The sequence below is a fragment of the Callionymus lyra genome, chromosome 4 (genome assembly GCF_982586985.1).
Source record: "Callionymus lyra chromosome 4, fCalLyr1.hap1.1, whole genome shotgun sequence".
NCBI classification, from domain to species: domain Eukaryota; kingdom Metazoa; phylum Chordata; class Actinopteri; order Syngnathiformes; family Callionymidae; genus Callionymus; species Callionymus lyra.
Genome location: NC_141821.1, coordinates 1,907,905 through 1,922,600, shown reverse-complemented (window position 1 = coordinate 1,922,600; position 14,696 = coordinate 1,907,905). Strand labels below are relative to the sequence as shown.

Sequence of the window (14,696 nt, the reverse complement as noted above, 5' to 3'; positions counted from 1 at the left end):
ACAATTTTCAACTATAATCAAACAATTTTCAACTATAATCAAAAAATATTCAACTATAATCAAACAATATTCAACTATAATCAAAAAATATTCAACTATAATCAAACAATATTCAACTATAATCAAAAAATATTCAACTATAATCAAACAATTTTCAACTACAATCAAACAATATAATCCAACAATATTCAACTATAATTAAACAAGTGTCGACAATCTGTCCAGGAATTAGTAAAACGCACAACTCTGCTCCCAGAGCGACACTTTCACACTCCCTGCCAACAACTTGATAAAAACAGATTCTAAAGTTGCTCCGGTTGACCTGGGGGGCCTCTGGTCTGGGGGCCAGATGGTTCTACGGGGCCGAGGAACTGCAGCTCTTGCACAAGCGAAATGTCACGTCGACGGAACAACATTCCTGCGCGAGGGTCGAGTCACTTGTTCGGTGACATTTACGAGTCAAAAACAAGGCCATCTGTGTTCGTCAGGATCTGCACCTTCAACCATTAATCACAGGCCATTGCTTCGCGCTCCGGACGCCTGCGTGGACTGTTATTAATCCTAATCCAACAAAATCAAATTACTGCTCCATTGTGCCTCTAAATTGCTCTTTTCTCCCCCACACTCGTGCTTCTTATCAGCCGGGACTGTGTTCGTCTACATCTGTTCAATCCCGATGATTGTGGAACTAATGCGGCCACGAGAGTGGAATTACGCTGCAATAACACCCTTTAGACGTGGACTAATTGAACTGATGATTCTCCGCCGAGACAGAACGAGCCGCGGGACAATGAGACACTTTCGAGTGAAATTAAATCTGCTTTTGTTGCTGGACTTCGAGAAGGTTTTTGTTTCCTCGATATATGGACTTTTCAAAACTCTAGACTCTTTCGGTCAACAACACTTTTGAAGTTTAACCCTCGTGTGTCTCCAGGTACTCCATCGACAGGAACACGGACCTCGAGCGCTTCTTCAACGTGGACGCCTTGAGTGGCGTCATCAGCACCGCCAAACCTCTGGACCGCGAGGCCAACTCCGTCCACAACATCACCGTGCTGGGCATCGAGAACCGTGAGTAGACCTGGACTTCTTACTAGGATTTTTTTTCTACAGTTCCAGTCGCACTTGACTCGACCCTGGTTTGTGTTTCCACCACAGAAGGTCAAAGGTGAAGTGTTGTTTGACACGATTAATTCTCTCGTGTCTCCTGCTCCTCAAATCACGCCTGTCTTCTGTGAAGCTGACAGCAATGCATTGTTGAGATTTTTACTGACAAAATTAAATTGATCAAAAAGAAAATCTCTCCCCCTTTGTTTGGAACCTACTGTCTCTGAGCCCCTCTCCTCCTCTTGGTCCTCCTTCACTGCTGTATCTCTGGGTGATATTTCGGCACTAGTGAACAAGATGAAACCCTCCTCTTGCTCAGATGACGTCCTTCCTTGTAGGCTTTTTATCAAAGTATTTGATGTAATTGGCCCCTGGGTTACCAATATGGTGAACCTCTCCCTTTCCACAGGGGTTTTTCCCAATGCATTTAAACATGCCATTGTGGAGCCTCTGCTCAAAAAGCCAGGCTTAGACCCAACTGACCTCAGTAATTTCAGGCCTATTTCTAAGCTCCCTTTCTTGTCCAAGATCTTGGAGAAGGTGGTGTCTGAGCAGCTGTTCCTGGATCAGAACGACATCCATGAGAAGTTTCAGTCTGGCTTCTGTAAACATCTACGGAGACAGCTTTATTGAAAGTGTCCAGTGACATCATGATGTCGGCATTAAACAATGAGTGAAAACACTTTGCAGCTAAATGTGGACAAAAGTCAAACTCTGGTGATTGTTGATGATAAAGTTCCAGGGTTGAGTCAGTACTTGAGTGACTTATGTCAGTCTGTCAAACTGAGCCTGAGAAACCTGGGTGTTGTATTTGATAAAGACATGTTTCTTGTTCAACACTGAAGAAAACTGAGCAGAAACTGTTTCCTTCAACTGAGAAAAATCTCTAAACTTAGGAAAATGTTGTCACAACATGATCTGGATCTTATAATCCATGCGTTTGTTTCTTCTCGTCTGGACTATTGTGACAGTTTGTTTTCATGTCTAAACCAGAAGGATCTTCTCGCCTGCAGTTCATACAAAACTCTGCAGCCAGAATTCTGAGCCGCTCTAGTAGAAGAACTCACATTTCTCCTTCAAACTCTTCACTGGCTTCCAGTTTCTTTCAGGATCAACTTTAAAATTCTGGTTCTTACTTTCAGATCTATTCATGGTCAGACCTTCCATCAGTGATCTACTGACTCCTTCAAGAAACATCTTAAGACGATTTTATTTGTTCAAGCTTTACCCTGATTTTCTTGAGCTCCTGTTGTGTTATCAGTTTTATCTTGATCTTTAAAGTAAGCGCTATATAAAAAAAAAGACTCACTTACCTCTGATTGGCTCGTTGAAGCAGTAGAAGGAGACGCCTTGACGGTGAAGTCTCTAAACCGCGAGTCGCGACGGTCAGATGGTGATTGACCTTCAGTGCGAAGCTTGAAAACTAGACTTAACTGCAACAAGAAACAAGAATCAATCAAAAGTGAAACATTATTTTAGGATCATTTTGTGCTGGAAAAGTTGGAACGAAAAGACAGTAAAACGCACACTCATCACATTCTCTCTCGCAAATGACAGAGAGTTTTCCAGCTGCACTAATGAGGTATGGATTTGATCGTTTGCAAAAATGGCCGAGGTCGAGCCTCGAGGGAGACGCCAGGGTCTCCTGCACGGCAGACGCCGGGGTAGCTGGGACACACAGGAATAGATCCAGGAGCGCCCGGAGGAGTCTCGCGGGACGAGCAGCGCCGGGTTTTCCCGGAGCAGGAGGACCCGGAGGCTGGATGGATGGAGCCGGTGATGTCAGGCGGCATCAGATCCACTCGCCGGACAGTTGTTGTGACCTCGTGGTCATCGCCGGCGATGTGAGGACGAGACGCTGACAGTGGGCGGCGCCGCCGCCCGTGGGTGTAGTTTTAGCTTGGCTGAAGTGATGTCACATGACGTCCTCGCTCGCTCCTGACAAGGACACCAACGGCTGCCGTCTCTCTTTAGCGTCTCTCGTCCCGTCATTTCGCTTCTGCTCAAACTCTCGCTCGCAAAAACCTCCCGACAGGCCGGACCAGCGCCGCACCGGCTGAGAGAAGAACCTTCGTGATGGTCTTTGACTCAAAGAAACTTTAGCGCTTCACTGAGTTGACGCGTGACTCAAGGTCATGTGGCCACGACAAGAGCTTCTGAGTCAAATATCAAAAATGTTTTTCCAAAAAACCAAAAGATTGATGCAGGAGGAGACGATCTGAAGAAGCTCACAGATGAGTCGTGACAGCGTCAGGTTGTTTTTTTGGTTTATTTTGAAAAATACGTTGAACTGACTCTTGAAATTCAGATTCTTGATGAACTTCTTGAATGTTCAGCAGAGTTTGACCCTTTCAGACTCAACACACGTGTGCGTCGGACTCACAACTGCCGACTCTCGCACATCACGTCACAATCATCCGAGCAGGAAAATCCTGCTCCGGGGAGTCCAGAAGTTTCATGTGTCGGATTTAGAACACGGATGGGAGTCACTCGGACCTTTGACCGGGTTTAACCTTTTCACTGACGAGCGCGTCGGGCTGTGAGAGAAACAATAAGAGATAAAAACAAGACTTGACACGTGACACGATAAGAAGCGACAAACTAAGATGCAACATGACAACACATGACAAGTCAAGACACAGTGAGAGATACAAAATAAATCAAAAATCTAAAGCAGAAATCAAAAAGTCAAGATACGATATGACAAGATAAGACACGACAAGTCGAGATGAAACATAACAAATCAAAACGAAAAAAAAGACACGATAAAACAAGACAAAAGACAAAATGACCGAATACGACATGTCAAGACTCGACTCATCAACAAGACACAACATAAGAAAACAAGAGTTGACATCGACCGACCAGAACCAGAAGACGATGAACAAAAAGACGAGTAACAACAAGACGTTTTATGATAAGAAACGACGAGTCAAGATACAACGTGACGAGACATGTCACGACTTAATACGTCAACAAGACATGATACAAAAAGACATGATAAAGACATTAGACCACATGACAAGACGGGATGTGTTAAGACAACAATATTACTACAGCAACACTGAAGCCGTCTCTGGTGGACAGAATAACAGACACGACATGTCAAGACTCGACATGTCAACATGACAAGACATAAGAGATTAGAAAAGAGACAATAGACAAACGAGAATTTACAACGAGATTTGATACGATAAGAAACGACAAATGAAGACGACACAACAGACAAGACGTGATATGAAACGACACGACAGCGAGTAACAATACTGAAGCCGTCTCTGGTGGACAGAATAACAGACACAGCACCACATGTCAAGATTCCATACATAAGAGATTAGAAAAGAGACAATAGACCAAAAGGGAAGTTACGACGAGATTAGATACGTTAAGAAACGACACATCGAGATGCAACAAGACGACACGACAGACGTGATATGAAACGACAGCGAGTAACGATAGTGTCTGGTGGACAGAGCGAGAGACAAAGTGACTGGAGCTGTGTCTGAAAGAAAGAGTCTCTGATGGCAACACTTGATACGTCCTCCTGCTCCACCAGTGCCGGGTTCAATTCTGGCGTCTGATGTGCAAAAATAATAACATCCATGAGAAAATGTCACAATGTTCCCTCATGCATGCAGACTGTGACTCGCACTGACACGTCCTGAGCCTCAGCCTCCAGTTCATCAGGATCTGCTGACCTGGACGTCTCCTGACAGCATTTACACCCAAGGACCTCAAGAGCACGCCGGGACTCTTGGCTTTTTCGGCATGTTGTGCATTTCATCTGCAGTCGCTCGCATTTCATCCTCCGCTGTCGGAGCGACGACAAGTCTGCGGCCGCAGGCGCCGCGCGTCCTTTTATCGCCGTCAAATCATCCGGCCGGAAAGTCAGCGCGCCGGTCCGGAGCCAAGATGGCGGCGGCGCCGACCTCCGTCCTCGTCGGCGCTCACGGCGCTCACTGGCGCTCACGGCGCTCACGGCGCTCACGGCGCTCACGGCGCTTCACCGCGGTCGCGCAGGAATGGTGTCGTCTGCAGAGAAGCTGCGACGCCGGAGCAGTTTTCATGAGCTCGGCACTTTTTCTATCGTTTATCGTCTGCTCGTCCTGGACAAGGTGACGCTGAGACTGAGGTCATGTGGAGGAAAAACACTCTTAGATCACGAGCAGAATATAGAAGTAGTTCAGCGCCGATGGTTTGATTTAACAGAAAAATCTTGAAACTTGTTGTTTTTAAGCAGTAATCTATATTGAAACAATGTGATCATGTATGTGTGTCATGTGATCATGTATGGGTGTCATGTGATCATGTATGGCTGTCATGTGATCATGTATGTGTGTCATGTGATCATGTATGTGTGTCATGTGATCATGTATGAGTGTCATGTGATCATGTATGTGTGTCATGTGATCATGTATGTGTGTCATGTGATCATGTATGGGTGTCATGTGATCATGTATGGATGTCATGTGATCATGTATGGTGTCATGTGATCATGTATGTGTGTCATGTGATCATGTATGTGTGTCATGTGATCATGTATGGATGTCATGTGATCATGTATGTGTGTCATGTGATCATGTATGTGTGTCATGTGATCATGTATGTGTGTCATGTGATCATGTACAGTGTCATGTGATCATGTATGGTGTCATGTGATCATGTATGGTGTCATGTGATCATGTATGGTGTCATGTGATCATGTATGGTGTCATGTGATCATGTATGGGTGTCATGTGATCATGTATGGATGTCATGTGATCATGTATGTGTGTCATGTGATCATGTATGGGTGTCATGTGATCATGTATGGATGTCATGTGATCATGTACAGCGTCATGTGATCATGTATGTGTGTCATGTGATCATGTATGGCTGTCATGTGATCATGTACAGTGTCATGTGATCATGTATGTGTGTCATGTGATCATGTACAGTGTCATGTGATCATGTACAGCGTCATGTGATCATGTATGTGTGTCATGTGATCATGTATGGCTGTCATGTGATCATGTACAGTGTCATGTGATCATGTATGGTGTCATGTGATCATGTATGGTGTCATGTGATCATGTATGGTGTCATGTGATCATGTATGGTGTCATGTGATCATGTATGGTGTCATGTGATAATGTATGGTGTCATGTGATCATGTATGGTGTCATGTGATCATGTATGGTATCATGTGATCATGTATGGTGTCATGTGATCATGTATGGCTGTCATGTGATCATGTATGGCTGTCATGTGATCATGTACAGTGTCATGTGATCATGTATGGCTGTCATGTGATCAGATTTCTCATCGTAACTGATCCTCTCTTGGTTGTAAAAGTTTGACTTGAGGTCGTTTGAAGGTTAAACTTGCTTTAAACGTTAAATTCATTGAAGATTGTTGATGGTGTCTAACAATCCCAGAGACTTTAAATCTGAAGACCTTCTTGAAGACCTCCATCTTCTCCTGTGTGAGGTCCCTCACTGTCTCCTCCCATCAACCATCAGTCCTTCTTGTTTCTCATCTTGACCTTCAATGACCTCAGTCTCAGTCAAGTCTGGTCCAGTCAACCTTTACTTTTGTCAAGTCTGTTCTAAAAAGTCTTCATGAGAACCTTCTGTGACCTCAACACTTCTTCTGTCCCGCAGAGGATCGTTCTCAGATCGGCAAAGGCGTCGCTGTGATCACGGTCCTGGACATCAACGACAACGCTCCCGTCTTCGCCATCGACTACGAGACGCTGCTCTGTGAGAACTCTGTGCCGGGACAGGTACTGACCTCCTGCTGGGTCTTTTCTCTCTTTCTCTTTCCATCCCTTCAGCTCAGCTTTTGATTCACCATCAAACCATCAAAGGACCAGTCTTGGTTCTTCAGCTCGCGGTGGCTCCTGTGAGAACATTAGTTTGCGTCATTAGTAGGATGGTGCAGATTAAATAGCAGGTGTTGTTGTTTTATCCTTCATTAGAGACGCGACTACACACGGAATTAACTTTCCTTTGGTCTTGATCTGCTCTGGTGTTTCACGCCGGTGTCTCACTCCGGTGTCTCACTCCGGTGTCTCACTCCGGTGTCTCACTCCGGTGTCTCAATCCAGTGTCTCACTCCGGTGTCTCAATCCAGTGTCTCACTCCGGTGTCTCACTCCTGTGTCTCATACTGGTGTCTCACTCCTGTGTCTCACTCCGGTGTCTCAATCCAGTGTCTCACTACAGTGTCTCACTCCGGTGTCTCACTCTGGTGTCTCAATCCGGTGTCTCACTCCGGTGTCTCAATCCAGTGTCTCACTCCGGTGTCTCACTCCTGTGTCTCATACTGGTGTCTCACTCCTGTGTCTCACTCCGGTGTCTCAATCCAGTGTCTCACTACAGTGTCTCACTCCGGTGTCTCACTCTGGTGTCTCAATCCGGTGTCTCACTCCGGTGTCTCAATCCAGTGTCTCACTCCGGTGTCTCAATCCAGTGTCTCACTCCGGTGTCTCACTCCTGTGTCTCATACTGGTGTCTCACTCCTGTGTCTCACTCCGGTGTCTCAATCCAGTGTCTCACTACAGTGTCTCACTCCGGTGTCTCACTCTGGTGTCTCAATCCGGTGTCTCACTCCGGTGTCTCAATCCAGTGTCTCACTCCGGTGTCTCACTCCTGTGTCTCATACTGGTGTCTCACTCCTGTGTCTCACTCCGGTGTCTCAATCCAGTGTCTCACTACAGTGTCTCACTCCGGTGTCTCACTCTGGTGTCTCAATCCGGTGTCTCACTCCGGTGTCTCAATCCAGTGTCTCACTCCGGTGTCTCAATCCGGTGTCTCACTCCGGTGTCTCAATCCGGTGTCTCATACTGGTGTCTCACTCCTGTGTCTCACTCCGGTGTCTCAATCCAGTGTCTCACTACAGTGTCTCACTCCGGTGTCTCACTCTGGTGTTTCACGCCGGTGTCTCACTCCGGTGTCTCAATCCAGTGTCTCACTCCGGTGTCTCACTACAGTGTCTCGCTCTGGTGTTTCACGTCTGTGTCTCACTCCGGTGTCTCACTCCGGTGCCTCATACTGGTGTCTCACTCCGGTGTCTCAATCCAGTGTCTCACTACAGTGTCTCACTCCGGTGTCTCACTCTGGTGTTTCACGCCGGTGTCTCACTCCGGTGTCTCACTCCGGTGTCTCACTCCGGTGTCTCATACTGGTGTCTCAATCCAGTGTCTCACTCCGGTGTCTCACTACAGTGTCTCACTCTGGGGTCTCACTCCGGTGTCTCACTCTAGTGTCTAATGCTGGTGTCTCATCCAATGACTAAAGCTGGTGTCTCACTCCAGTGTCTCACTCTGGTGTCTCACTCTTGTGTCTCACTCTGGTGTCTCACTCTTGTGTCTCACTCCGGTGTCTCACTCTGGTGTCTCAATCTTGTGTCTCACTCTGGTGTCTCACTCTTGTGTCTCACTCCGGTGTCTCACTCTGGTGTCTCACTCGTGTGTCTCACTCCGGTGTCTCACTCCGGTGTCTCACTCTTGTGTCTCACTCCGGTGTCTCACTCTGGTGTCTCACTCCGGTGTCTCACTCCGGTGTCTCACTCTCAGGCAGCGAGCAGAAAGCGTGTCCAGGTTGTGGAGTAATAGCAGGACAATGACGTGTCTTCAGTGATGAATGTCGTCCTGCTCGTCCAGAAACGATGACATGAAAGAATCACTGAATTCTGTTAAACGTTGTTGTTTCCACAGCTGTTGTTACTCGCGGCGACTTGAATGAGACGCGACTTCATCACAGGATCTCTAGATATAAAAGTATGAGACGAATAGTTGAATTGATTTCATCAAAAATTCAAATGTTTTTTTTTAAAACAAGAATAAGTTTAAATCAATGAAATGATTAAATGATCGTAAATTGATTTAATTCAATTCCTGAATTTTACTTCAAAGATGTAAGATGAATAAGGCAGAGAAATATTGAAACTACATCATAAAATGTTCTTAAATTAATAATACATATTAATATATGTATATATATATATATGTTTATATATATTCCAAACTCTCCACACACCCTCAGGGTCCCTCGACGTCCCTCGTCTCCACCATCAGAGGATGGAGTGATTGTTCTGCCTCACTCCAGTCATTACAGTTTCCTCGTCTGCCGCCGACGAGTCTTTCTTTCCGGCCTCGACGAGCTCCGGGCCGATGGCGAGCGAACGCCTTGTTTCAGCGTCTCTCGGCGCCGTAACTCACCGGCATCTCACGGGTTACGGCGCCGCCGTTGTCTCGGCTCGGATTTAATAAGCAGAGGAAACAACAATCATCCGTCGCGAGGCTTCAACATAAATATTCCACCGGCGAGTGTTTATCAATAAGACGCTTCATGAGACGCGTCGCTTTCTAAAAATACTCGTCTGGAAACTTAGACGTCAAGGTCGTGACGAACAACAAACCTCTTGTGCGACTTAAAAAGTCGAAACATTATGACCTGCTGACCAACATGTATGACCTGTTCACTGAATCATCACACTCTGGCTGAGGAATGTACACGTCATGCTGACGAAAGCATGTCTGTAGAATCCCAAGACATTCTTCAGCCAGAAATAAGAGTTGAAAACATATGAACATGACGGGCTCATAACTCACTGAATTCATTCTTTAATCAGTCGTAACTCACTGTGTTGTTTCGTGTGTGTGTGTGTAGGTGTGTATGTGTATGTATGTGTAGGTGTGTATGTGTGTGTAGGTGTGTATGTGTATGTATGTGTAGGTGTGTATGTGTGTGTGTGTGCATGTGTATGTATGTGTAGCTGTGTATGTGTGTGTGTGTGTATGTGTGTGTAGGTGTGTATGTGTATGTATGTGTAGGTGTGTATGTGTGTGTGTGTGTATGTGTATGTATGTGTAGGTGTGTATGTGTGTGTAGGTGTGTCTGTGTATGTATGTGTAGGTGTGTATGTGTATGTATGTGTAGGTGTGTATGAATGTGTATGTGTAGGTGTGTATGTGTGTGTATGTGTAGGTGTGTATGTGTGTGTAGGTGTGTATGTGTATGTATGTGTAGGTGTGTATGTGTGTGTAGCTGTGTCTGTGTATGTATGTGTAGGTGTGTATGTGTATGTATGTGTAGGTGTGTATGTGTGTGTAGGTGTGTCTGTGTATGTATGTGTAGGTGTGTATGTGTGTGTAGGTGTGTATGTGTAGGTATGTGTAGGTGTGTGTATGCGTAGATGTGTATGCATGTGTAGGTGTAGGTGTGTATGTATGTGTGTATTCGTGTATAGGTGTGTATCTGTGTAGGTGTGTGTTGGTGTGAATGTGTGTAGGTGTGTGTGTGTGTGTATGTGTGTAGGTGTGTTTGTGTGTGTGTAGGTGTTTGTTGGTGTGAATGTGTGTAGGTGTGTGTGTGTTTAGGTGTGTGTGTGTGTAGGTGTGTATGTTTGTAGGTGTGTGTAGGTGTGTATGTGTGTAGGTGTGTGTAGGTGTGTGTGTGTATGTGTATATGTGTCTAGGTGTATGTGTGTGTAGGTGTGTATGTGTAGGTATGTTTGTCTGTGAGTGTGTGTGTGTGTGTGTGTGCATGCGTGTGTGTTTATTTCTTGTGTGAGTGTGTATTTACATGTACATCTATGTGTATGTCTGTATCTGTCTGTGTATGTGTGTGTGTGTGTGTGTGTGTGTGTGTGTGTGTGTGTGTGTGTGTGTGTGTGTGTGTGTGTGTGGGTGCGTGTGTGTGTGTGTGTGTGTGTGTGTATGTGTGTGTGTGTGTGTCACCATCGTCTCTCTTTTGTGTTACTATTTATTAAACATGTTTCAGCTCCAAACACATCAGTGAAAGCAGTGACGGTCAAAGATGATGTCGTACGCAGACGATGTGACGACATACGTCAGTGAACCTGTGTCTCTGGTGTCTCTGGTGTCTCTGGTGTCTCTGGTGTCTCTGGTGTCTCTGGTGTCTCTGGTGTCTCTGGTGTGTCTCTGGTGTCTCTGGTGTCTCTGGTGTCTCTGGTGTCTCTGGTGTCTCTGGTGTCTCTGGTGTGTCTCTGGTGTTTCTGGTGTCTCTGGTGTCTCTGGTGTCTCTGGTGTCTCTGGTGTCTCTGGTGTCTCTGGTGTTTCTGGTGTCTCTGGTGTCTCTGGTGTCTCTGGTGTTTCTGGTGTCTCTGGTGTCTCTGGTGTCTCTGGTGTTTCTGGTGTCTCTGGTGTCTCTGGTGTTTCTGGTGTCTCTGGTGTCTCTGGTGTCTCTGGTGTTTCTGGTGTCTCTGGTATCTCTGGTGTCTCTGGTGTCTCTGGTGTCTCTGGTGTCTCTGGTGTCTCTGGTGTTTCTGGTGTCTCTGGTGTCTCTGGTGTCTCTGGTGTCTCTGGTGTCTCTGGTGTTTCTGGTGTCTCTGGTGTCTCTGGTGTCTCTGGTGTTTCTGGTGTCTCTGGTGTCTCTGGTGTTTCTGGTGTCTCTGGTATCTCTGGTGTCTCTGGTGTCTCTGGTGTTTCTGGTGTCTCTGGTATCTCTGGTGTCTCTGGTGTCTCTGGTGTCTCTGGTGTCTCTGGTGTCTCTGGTGTTTCTGGTGTCTCTGGTGTCTCTGGTGTCTCTGGTGTCTCTGGTGTCTCTGGTGTCTCTGGTGTCTCTGGATGAATCTGCTCCAGTAACTGAGCAGCAGCTCGAGGGACGGAGAGTGTTTGACATTTGTAAGCAGCGTCACCGCCTGAATCTCAACGAGCGGTTCTGTTAGCAGACGGACCCGTGACCCCGCGACCCTCAGGCGCCCCCCCACACGCCTCCTGATTCCTAATTAAAGCGCCTGTTGTGTCCAGTGTCCCCCCGTCCGTCGGAGCGTCCGCCGCCCACAGACTGTCACAGTCGCTCTCGGCGTCACGGGTGAACGAGGACACTCTGGCGCGGCGACAGGAGAACCTGCCGTTCTTCAAACCTCATTAAGACTCTTCTCGGTGCCGCATCCCCACTGAGACGCCACTTGTCGGGATCATCGGAGCATCTGTCGGCTGATACAATATTAATCGATGTGATGATGGAGGGGCACAAGGCAGCGCCGGAGAGCAGGGGGGGGTGACTCAGTGACATCAGACGACCTCAGTGACATCAGACGACCTCAGAGACGTGAGACGACCTCAGACACGTGAGACGACCTCAGAGACATGAGACGACCTCAGAGACATGAGACGACCTCAGAGACATGAGACGACCTCAGAGACATGAGTCGACCTCAGAGACATGAGACGACCTCAGAGACATGAGACGACTTCAGAGACATGAGACGACCTCAGACACGTGAGACGACCTCAGAGACGTGAGACGACTTCAGAGACATGAGACGACCTCAGAGACATGAGACGACCTCAGAGACGTGAGACGACCTCAGAGACATGAGACGACCTCAGAGACATGAGACGACCTCAGAGACGTGAGACGACCTCAGAGACATGAGACGACCTCAGAGACATGAGACGATTTCAGAGACGTGAGACGACTTCAGAGTCATGAGACGACCTCAGAGACGTGAGACGACCTCAGAGACATGAGACGACCTCAGAGACATGAGACGATTTCAGAGACGTGAGACGACTTCAGAGACATGAGACGACCTCAGAGACGTGAGACGACCTCAGAGACATGAGACGACCTCAGAGACATGAGACGACCTCAGAGACGTGAGACGACCTCAGAGACATGAGACGACCTCAGAGACGTGAGTCGACCTCAGAGACGTGAGACGACCTCAGAGACGTGAGACGACCTCAGAGACGTGAGACGACCTCAGAGACGTGAGACGACCTCAGAGACATGAGACGACCTCAGAGACGTGAGTCGACCTCAGAGACATGAGACGACCTCAGAGACGTGAGTCGACCTCAGAGACATGAGACGACCTCAGAGACGTGAGACGACCTCAGAGACATGAGACGACCTCAGAGACATGAGACACTTCAAACACTGACGGTTTCTAAAGGTAGTATTTCATGATTGTTACATTTGAACTTCTGGGCCTCCGTAGAAAACATTATGGCCAACAATCGTTCAAACATCAGTCGTCACTAAAACTCTGGTCAGACTCTGATGAAGTTTAACTATTATTTGATTCGATGAACATCAAACTTCATCAACGACGCTCAGCATCGTCTCACCTTCACTCTCGACTGACGTGTTGATCGTTTAAGTTTGTTCATGAATTTACATATTAATCATTAGAAGTGTGAACAACATGGAGGTGAAGAAGTTTACTCTCCTGACAGAAGTGTGTGTGTGTGTGTGTGTGTGCGTGTGTGTGTGTGTGTGTGTGTGTGTGTGTGTGTGTGTGTGTGTGTGTGTGTGTGTGTGTGTGTGTTTGTCTGTGTGTGTGTGTGTGCTTGTGTGTGTGTGTGTGTGTGTGTTTGTCTGTGTGTGTGTGTGTGTTTGTCTGTGTGTGTGTGTGTGCTTGTGTGTGTGTGTGTGTGTGTGTTTGTCTGTGTGTGTGTGTGTGTGTGTTTGTCTGTGTGTGTGTGTGTGTGTGCTTGTGTGTGTGTGTGTGTGTGTTTATGTGTGTGTGTTTGTGTGTGTGTGTTTGTGTGTTTATGTGTGTGTGTGTGTGTTTGTGTGTTTATGTGTGTGTGTGTGTGTTTGTGTGTTTATGTGTGTGCGTTTATATGTGTGTGGGGGGGTGTGTGTGTGTGTGTGTGTATTTATGTCTGTGTGTGTGTTTGTGTATTTATGTGTGTGTGTTTATGTGTGTGTGTTTATGTGTGTGTGTTTATGTGTGTGTGTTTATGTGTGTGTGTGTGTTTAGTTTCTACTCTTGTGATAAATGATTGGAGAAAAACTAAGAAAGTATTTCATGATTAACTTCAAGTTACTGTGAAAATAAGTTAAACGTCTCCATGTTTTTAAACCATTTCTGCAGATTAAAGTGAATGAAAAGTTGATCAAAGTCACGATGTTGTGACACTGAAGGTGTGAAGACCTGATGTGAGATGTTTATTTACGACGACATGTGTGAGTGTGTGTGTGTGTGTGTGTGTGTGTGTGTGTGTGTGTGTGTGTGTGTGTGTGTGTGTGTGTGTGTGACTTTATCACCTTCAGAGTCTAGAGTCACTCACGAGGTGACACACGATAATGAACATGATATTTATGTAATTAAATATATATATGTACGTATATCATTATTACAAATTTTACGATAGTACACACAGTAATGACACAAATATAACATGATATTCATGTATTTAAATATATATATTTATCATTATTACAATTGTTACGATCATTTATTTATTTATTTTCTGCTGCTTATTCTCTTGTGGGGGTCGCGGGGAGACTGGACTCTATCCCAGTTTCTTAGGGTGAGAGGCAGGGGACACCCTGGACAGGAGGCCAGTCTGTCTCAGGACACACAATCATTCGCACACACACACTCATACATGCAGATAATTTTCAATAAACTGTGGGAGGAAACTGGAGTAAATGGAAGCGAACCTGTGAACTAGATTTGTACTTAAGATTAAACAAAAGTTCACACTGAGGTCAGAGGTCAGAGTAGAACATTTATTGTTTTTTATTATTATTTTATTAACATTAACAAAACTGTGTTACATTTTTTTGTTTTGGAATTTTCTCACCTGAGACCTCACCTGAGCTCTCACCTGAGACCTCACCT

The 14,696-nt window shown here is 46.1% G+C and overlaps 1 protein-coding gene across 1 annotated transcript in view; it reads left to right on the top strand.

Moving 5' to 3' along the window:
• Positions 1 to 14,696, top strand: part of LOC148080540 (cadherin-7-like) — a 190,851-nt gene that overhangs the window by 145,032 nt on the left and 31,123 nt on the right. Inside the window, exons 8-9 of the mRNA XM_087788432.1 lie at positions 935 to 1,071; positions 6,750 to 6,871. Coding sequence (XP_087644558.1) covers positions 935 to 1,071; positions 6,750 to 6,871 — 259 coding nt within the window. The remainder of the gene's footprint in view (positions 1 to 934; positions 1,072 to 6,749; positions 6,872 to 14,696) is intronic.